The 9,128-nt window shown below is 37.0% G+C and overlaps 1 protein-coding gene across 1 annotated transcript; it reads right to left on the bottom strand.

Annotated features, from left to right (window-relative positions):
* Nucleotides 1-3,973: 3,973 nt before the first annotated feature.
* Nucleotides 3,974-4,402, bottom strand: LOC149529233 (auxin-responsive protein SAUR50-like). Its single transcript, XM_089808123.1, has one exon. The coding sequence runs from the start codon at nucleotides 4,400-4,402 to the stop codon at nucleotides 3,974-3,976; it is 429 nt and encodes a 142-aa protein (XP_089664249.1).
* Between the last annotated feature and the right edge of the window lie 4,726 nt (nucleotides 4,403-9,128).

The raw sequence follows: 9,128 nt of genomic DNA, 5'->3' as shown, positions 1-9,128 counted from the left end.
TGAAATATTGAAATAGAAGTGACTAAAAACATTTAGTATTCAAAAGAATTCTAAGTTGTTGAATCATTCGTAAGATATATATTCTAGTTGATAGGTAGATGCTATCCTTTTCGGACTAATTTTTTTTTAGTAACAAGAGTAAAGTTTGAAGTGACATGCTAATTAAATAGGAAGTTTATTTTTTTTAGCTAGAAGTAAAGCTCTCATTTTCATGTGAATTAGTGGTATCAATGACATGCGTTAAAAATAGAGAAGATTTTACAACTATTGAGTCTAAAGGAGATTTATTATACAATCTTCCTTAAAGTCAAGGAAGCAACTATGAGTATGTTGCGTAAGGTTGAGCTATGTGACTTATGTCTATCCTAACTTGAAGAGTATCTGTGACCTGATCATATATAAGAGAGGCTACGAGAAGGTGAACATGCAACTTAATCTTTAGTGATCCATCAGGTGGACTTGAAATGAAGTGGAACCATTGCATTTAGGGTGGAGATGTTGGAAATCACGAGGATAAAATCAATGAGCTTATTATAATCAAGATGAATTAAGACTTCTTCACACTATCATGTTCAACCTTATATCTAATCTTTATATAGTTGATTTTTATTTTTAGCTAAACATTATTAGAGGATGTGATAGTTAGTAATTTGTTCATAGCTTTTGAAGTTAGTTGTCAAATTTTCATGTACAAGGGGTAGTGTTGTCTATGTGCTCTATTAACTGAGTCATTGTACAATGTAGACTTGGTAGTTTTAATTATCACATGCTTAAGCATATTGCACAGTGTAGACTTACTAGTTTTAATTATCACATGCTTAAGCATATTGCATGCTTGGGTGCTTAACCTAATGAATGAGCACACCAAGCAAAAGACCTTCTGTAATGAAGGATTATATGGTTTTCTACATATTTCACCATATAGCAATGCATTGCAAGCTCGCATACATTCTTAAGTAAATATTTGTGAACACTAGGTGTGTGAAGGCTCCATGCAAAAACATGTAGAAGCAAAAATGGTCATGAATATTTTCGATGACATATTTGCCAAGAGCATACACAAGTTCCTCAAGGTGACTTCCATTATTAAATTTTCATATACATTTTTCTTATTATCATTCATTTCTTTATTAATATTATTATAAGAATCCATTGCATTTTGTCTTAGGTGATGAAACCTATGGGTACAGTTATATGTTTAGAAAATGGGAGAAAAGGCCCAATATCAAGGCCATTCACACAAACAATCTATTGATTTTAAGGGACTTGATAACTTAATAAACATTACACCTTTCCAAGGAGATTCTAACTTGAATTTTAATAGCATACTATCTCATCCATGGCAACTACTTCATTTTTAGTTCTACAATTTTCATATCTTATACATCATTACTTCACATTGTAGTAACTCTGGCATAGGTGTTTGATCCTCAATAGCTTTCATTTCAGCATTTCACAATTGAAGTTTTCAAGTTTCCTCTTCATTATATATTCCTTTCCACCCTAAAACCACTTTGTTACTTCATTAAAATCAGCACTTGAACAAAGCCAATGATACAAAACATGTTGCCACTTCAGGAAAAATGTTGCCTCCAACATTGCAACCATATGATAAATGGGAATAGCACATGCCCGAGCCATAACCTAGTTAAATTGGTCTAGTTGCTAATTAGTTGGGTTGATTACAAATTCGTGTATAACTCTCATTAGATTAGGTACAATAAAATGAACAATCAGTTGTTCCTAGCTAGCAAGATCAAATACAGCTTTCCAAGGTGATAAAATTGCATATGCAGATGCATGACTTGAATGTCAAGCATGAAGTGCATTCCCCAATTTATAATGAATGGTTGGATATAAAGGCTACATTCACTAGCCCAACAATGGAAGCCAAGGATGTAACCATGCATGTATTGGCACGCTCTCCTATGAGGGTCCCAAGTATCTACTACTGCTATTAATTTGGGCATCACTATATGATCCATGATGTTATGAAAACTCCTCCCATGTCTCCAGAAAATGTAGCATAGGTTCAAGGTCCCTTGGCTCCCAAGAATTTGTAGCAATTATTCTCACTGCTAGAAGAATAACTTCAATGAAGAGTTGAGTGTAAGGAGTTGAAGAAGCAAGTTCTGCTTCTATGTAAATGTCATAATCACAAGGCTCATTCCCATGCAAAAGCCTCTGTCACAATGACATTACCTCTAAAACATGCAAAGGATGTTGAAGTGGTTCCCAACCTTGAAACACTCTTATAAGCAATGGAAAAGAAAATGCAGATGCAATACATATATTACTATTATTTATGTATATGTATGTATATGTGTGTGTATGTATGTATGTATGTATATAAGCCATAACCCAGTTAAATGGGCCTACTTGTTGAATAGTTGGGTTGATTACAAATTCCTATAGAACTGTCATTAGATTAGGTGCAATCAAACAAACAATCAGTTGTTCCCAACTAGCAGGATCAAATACAGTTTTCCAAGGTGATAAAATTGCATATGCAGATGCGTCACTTGAATGTCAGGCATGAAGTGTATTCCCCAATTTGCAATGAATGGTTTGATATAAAGGCTCCATAAGTTGGCCCAACAATGGAAGCCAAGGATGTAACCATGCATGTATTAGCACGCTTTCCTTGCGAGGATCTCAAGTATCTACTGTTGTTGTTGCAATGGCAAAGCAAATGCAAATGCAATACATATATTACTAGAGGCCGTATGGAGGACTGTGTAAAATAAACAAAAAAGAAAAGAAAACACAACATTGATCATTCCACATTTTTTTTGTGTAAATGCCATAATCACGGAGCTCATTCCCTTGCAAAAGCCTCTGCCACAATGACATTATCTCTAAACCATAAGTGCATTCATAAATCTATAAAGCATTAAATTATGTGATGTCACATCAATGCAACAAGAAAATATGACTTAATGCATAAGTACCACTCCAGCCATTTTCAAGGGTCTTTTTGGACACCTCAACAGAAAACATACTAATGTAACATCATATTTGATTATGTGGTCCTAAAACTGTAGATATTAGCAAAGGACATCGTGATTGAGTTGCTAAAATTGAGAGGCTGAAATTGTCACTTAAGGTTTTGTAAGGTGCCAAATCAGGATTATGAACTACTAGATCCTCTCCCTTATATATTTTTTTGCCGAACAAGATAATAAATTATAGACTCCCAAACCCTAAAACAAGCATCCAAGTGGATTTTTAGGTAGATATTTTACTATGAAATACTTCATATTATTTGAGCTTGACCACTCTTAATCCAATACTACTTCACACAATTGATACATTTCTTCGATATGTAATTTCCAACACAACCCAATATTGGTGTAAGTATAAAATAAGTTTCCAAAAGGTAAGAATGTAGAAATAAGTTAATGGAGGATTCTCTTTTCTTCAAATTACTCACAAATCTGGAATGTAGATTGTGTCCACTAAATAGTTGCGACCTTAAAATTGTTGGTGTTGAAAATAAATTCTTGTAATTGAATAAGATGTATTCATTAGAATTATAGAAACAATTTGTAAGCTGTTACATTAACAAATCAATAAAATATCACTTAATGCTCTACTACCAAACTATCTTCTTTTGAAAAATTTGTAACACCTCAAAAAATCATATCAACGTCACATCATATTTGATTATGTTGTCCTAATAGCTAAACTATGAAAGGAGACCTCGCTATTTAAATTTTTTAGATGGAATTTGAAAGATGCCAAATTATATCTTACCCACCCTGTAAGTTTCAGCTACGAGATAATCAGATTTAGAAGATAAATAAATTGTTAGCTGACTGCAAATTGTTGCAACTCACTGCTAGCTTCTAAAACAAGTTTTAGATACATATTTGAGTATAGACTACTCCATACAACAAATCAGCTTGACCATACTCAGAACCGAAGCCCTTTACAAAATACATCCCTTGAATCTGTAATTTAAGTTGAAAGCCTACTGATCTGCCTCCTTGTTTCTAACCACTCCAAGAATACTCAAAAACTGAAATTCCTCGCAAGGAATAGTCAGAAGGCCGGGAGATTCGAACCCGAATTCTTCCTCTGCCCTGTCCAGGAGCTCCCTGAACAGGAGATGGTTTAGATCCGTAGCCCTCACCACAAAGCGCTTCTTCTGTTTAATCCCCACATACACAGGCAAATACCCACAAGGAACATCTTCCCCAATACAATTCAACTTTTCCTCTCCACTGAATGGACAGATTTTTCCGCCATTTTTTCGACACAAAACAGAAGCAAATCTTCTCAGTTCTCTCTCCCAATTCATCAGCGTCCTACAGAGCCCAAAACACATCTTGGGCATAATCAAGATCCCAATTTGGAGGAGTTTATGATCGAGAGAACAGAGCAAACAGAAACCCATCATATACCCGGAGCTGCCAGCCAATTTGCAGTTGGAAATTTCAGATTTCAACTATAAAACACTGTTTATGGGTCCACCCAAATGTACGATCTTAGAGAAACTGAATGTTCCGCGAATGAACGGATCGTACGGCCACCAAAATTTTAAAAAACCTGTTGTCACAGTCGATGTCAGATCCACATGCATAAATTTAGACAAACGTGTGAGAAAACAGTGATTGCCATACCGTGGACGTGTGAACTCTGAAGCAGAGCATTAATGGAGATCAAGCCTGCTCAGCCAGACAAAACGCGTATTCAAGGCTTACAGCAATGCAAACAAGAGACTTTCAGGTCTGTACACTTGTTTTTTTACTATCTTTATTAAGTCGATCAGTCAGTACAGCATTAACTGTCCGGCGTATGGCATTCTTTTCGAATTTCCTTGCAATTTATTGCTTCCTTTCCAATCTCTATCAACTAGAGCAGACCCAGCCTTTCTTTGACTGTAGAGCCCACGTTTCAGAGTGACATGCAGTCAGTTGATTCAAATTTTGTATGTATTTTGCGTATTCAATCTCTTTTTTGGTAAAATATTTGGGCAAAATATCTGAACGTAGGCAGTGCGAAGTGTTAATGGGCATTCCATTTGGATGTTTGAAATACGAATTTATTATTGAATTAAATATTATCAAATTTATACAGTTTCAAATTATAAATATTAGAGGGTACAAGTGGTACATGTAGGTACTATTAGTATTAGTACATGTGGCATTTATGCTTTTTAATTATCATTTTCTTTAAAATTTCTGTTAATAATTGAGGTTGTTTGAACTTGAAGTTAATACCATTGGAACATGGCCGATGAGTTCAACTAATTCATTGAACACTTCTACAATCTTAACCTCATTCTTTATCTATTATACTTTTCTGGCATCTGAGGCATAATGGATGGTACTATGAAGGTATATATCAGCATCACCCTAGCCAATTGAATTCAACCAATCAGCAATGCACGTTTGATATTAGCATTTAATTTAAAAGTGAATAAAATAACCAAAAGGTTGCATCCTAATTGATTGAGCAAAATTGAAGAGGAGAATGGTTATGCTCTTGAATTTTCTCATCCGCCAAGGCTCAAATCCCTTAAAGGTGCAATATAAAGGATGAGTTCATAATCAAAACCTCAGTAAATTTACCCAAATAGTTACTCCTTAGTTTTATCAGTTGAAATCAACTTGACTATAACCCTTTGAACCCTTTAATCAAGGTACATAGCATCAACTTCATTGGTTGAGTTCAACCAATTAATTATGATCCTTTCACAATCTTGATCCCATCCCTTGTTATTGTAATTTCGTGGGAATTGAACCTTGAGGGATGACATAGTCAAGAATATGACAACACTTTCACCAATTGAGTTCAACCAATAACCTATAATAGTTTGGTTTTAACATTTAAATTAAAAGTCAATCAAATAACTACAAGATTCTATCCTAGTTGATGAGCACAATGGTTACAATCCTTGATTTTTTTGATCCACCAAGGTTCAAATCCCTAGAAGGTGCAAAGGTCATGATCAAAACATTAGGAAAATTTGGCAAAACAAATGACCCTTAATCACTGGCTCTAAGTCAAGGGTTCAATTTTTAATCCTAAAAAAAAAAACATAAAAGAGACTTATTCAAATAAGGTATATACTGTAATGGACACCCTTGGATGTCCCAAAAAACTAAACCAAATTGCTGAAAGGAATTATGTCAAACAGTTTGCATTCAACTTCTTATTTCTCCGTTTAATGTTTTAAACCCCTTATAATTCCGGAAATCAAACATTTATTGTTTGTTGTGTTTTGTGCATGGAATTGGTATCATACAACATAAACAAGAAAGCAACTACAATGATATGCAAAGTGGAAATGAACTGCTGCTAATAAAATGTTATTTTCAGAATTCATAAAATCAAATACATAGCAGATTTATCAACTCACTAATTACTTCAGCAATATTGTCATAATACTCCAGCCCATGCTTACGAACTTGCTGCTACAATACTTTGTCCTCCAATCAGTCCACTACCTTCATAATACCATTCCCTCCAAGCGGCATAAGCGTCGGACAAGTAGTGAAGAAGATATGAGCAAAATATCAAATCTGCTTGTAGCCGGAAATGCAACTAAACTGCCTGATAATGAAGCCAATAAGAAAGAATTCCAAAGGCCAAACCCCAAGGGAATGACGTCTAGAATGTTACAAGAGAGGATAGACGTCCTCAAATGCCGAAAACAAAGCTGCAACTCACACACCAATTTCTTCTCATATTCCACCTGTCTAATGAAGCCACAAATGCTTCCTTTTATTCTATTCCCACGGGTCCCCTCAACTCATATGGGCAATGTGGGATAAAAGATGTGTAATATAAAACATATATTAAAATACCCCTTATGTCTCCCTTGGGTACACATCACCATAAAATAAATATTAAAGTAACACTTTAATATTTTACAATTAAATTAGACGTTACTTTAATAAAACTTTAGGCATTAAAATGTATTAGCAATCGGACTCCAAATAATTCGAGTGATAGCTCATCGGAAAGCTCTCACCGAAGAGTATCGAATCCAATCACCAAAATTGATCTGCACTGTGTCCTGCCGACTTACTAAAAATAGTAAGTATGCCTGAAACTGAGTAAATCAACTTCGTTTTGGCCCAAACTGGAAATGACTAAGCCAAAACACTCCAAGATCCCATTAAACCCTTCGTTAGCCCTCGGGACCATGTAGAACAAGGCTAACGTGCACACACTTGGTCAACTGCTAAAATGGGGACATTACAGTCCGCCCCCCTTGAAATTGCTTGTCCTCAAGCAATCTCAGTCCAGCCTGCTGAATAACCTGCTCACTCTCCCATGTAGAATCTTCCTCCGGCAGGTCTTTCCATTTGACCAAATACTCCTTCACTATCCTGTTTCTAAGCTTCCTCTCTCTGGTATCCACAATAGCCTCAGGTACTAGCACAAGCTTCCCCTCCTCATCCAAAGGGGGTAAATCTGTAGAAGGCACTACACTCTGACCAATGGCTTTCTTAAGCCTAGACACATGAAACACATTGTGCACTCGATTGCCCTCTGGAAGCTCAAGCTCATAGGCGACTTTGCCCACTTTGCGAATCACCCTGTAGGGACCATAAAATCTAGGTTTCAACTTTTCAGCTCCGCTCTTCTTGAGCGATGACTGTCTATATGGTTGTAGCCTCAAGTAAACCATATCCCCTACCTCGAAGCTACGCTCTATTCGGTGCTGATCAGCATACAATTTCTGTTGATTCTGGGCCTGTTGTATATTCTCTTTGAGCACTTTCAGGATGTCCTGACTATCCTGCAATAAGTTTTTGGCTTTGGGCACTCTACTGTCCCCCAAAACTAAATCCATGAAGCTAGGTGCTTCATAACCATAGAGTGCCATGAAAGGAGTCATCTTGATGGACATATGATAAGTGGTGTTATAACAATACTCTCTCATATGCAACCATCTGATCCAAGCCTTTTGTTGTGTAGTTACATAGTTCCTCAAATATCCTTCCGCCCATTTATTCACAATCTCTGTTTGCCCATCTGTTTGCGGATGATAACTAGTGCTAGGTGTAAGATCTGTACCACACAACCTAAACAACTCTTGCCAAAAAACACTCATAAACTTACTATCCCGGTCGCTAACAATGAATCTGGGCAGCCCATGTAACCTGAATATCTCTTTAAAGAAAAGATCTGCCACCTGTGCTGCTGTGTAAGTGGACGGAATAGCAAAGAAGTGAGCAAACTTCGTCAAGCGGTCCACCACCACATAGATGCAATCCCTTCCCTGCACTCGTGGTAAACCAGTGATGAAGTCCATCGAAATACTTTCCCATTTCCTATCAGGAATGGGCAAGGGCTGTAATAAACCTACAGGAAATGTGTGTTCTCCCTTATTCTGTTGACAAACCATACACTCCCTGACATACCTCTGAACATCATCCTTGAGCCCTTTCCATGAAAATCGCTCTCGGATCTGCCTGTAGGTCTTGAAGACCCCCGGATGTCCTGCTGTGGGTGCATCATGAAATGCCTTCAATATCGCCTCTCTCAAATGTGATGACGGAATCAAATAAACTCTGTCCTGAACTCTGATCAATCCATCTATCACCTCATAGCGATCATCCTGTATGGTACCTGAAATCAATCCAGAAGCCCAAGCATCTCCGACATACTCTGCTATAATCTGATCTCTCCAATCTCCTGAAATCTCTGCCAGAGCACATAAGTGAGGTCTTCGAGATAAGGCATCAGCCACCACATTTTTCTTACCTTTGACAAACTCTATGTCAAAGTCATAAGCCTGCAATTTAGTCACCCATTTTTGTTGCCGGTCATTAAGATCACGCTGGCTCATGAAGTATTTAATACTGTTGTGATCAGTCTTGATCACAAAACGTCCACCTACCAAATATGATCGAAATTTGGCCAATGCATGCATTATGGCCAACATCTCCCGGTCATAGACAGAATAACTTTTCTCAACTCCTCGGAGCTTCCTACTCTCGAATGCAATGGGATGCTTCTCCTGCATCAATACTGCTCCAATCCCATCACCTGATGCATCACAATGAAGCTCAAAAGGCTTGGTGAAATCCGGTAGAGCTAGAACTGGACATGAAGACATTACCTGCTTGAAATGCTCAAAACACCTCTGTGCTGCCCCTGTCCACACG

Source organism: Cupressus sempervirens, chromosome 11 (assembly GCF_028749045.1).
Source record: "Cupressus sempervirens isolate cs-2001-9-10 chromosome 11, ASM2874904v1, whole genome shotgun sequence".
Taxonomy (NCBI): domain Eukaryota; kingdom Viridiplantae; phylum Streptophyta; class Pinopsida; order Cupressales; family Cupressaceae; genus Cupressus; species Cupressus sempervirens.
Note: the sequence above shows the minus strand (reverse complement) of the source record. Positions and strands in the feature narration are given on the sequence as shown.

What these genes read in the sequence shown, in the direction of transcription:
- LOC149529233 (XM_089808123.1), bottom strand. Translation starts at nt 4,402, where the DNA reads ATGATGGGTTTCTGTTTGCTCTGTTCTCTCGATCATAAACTCCTCCAA.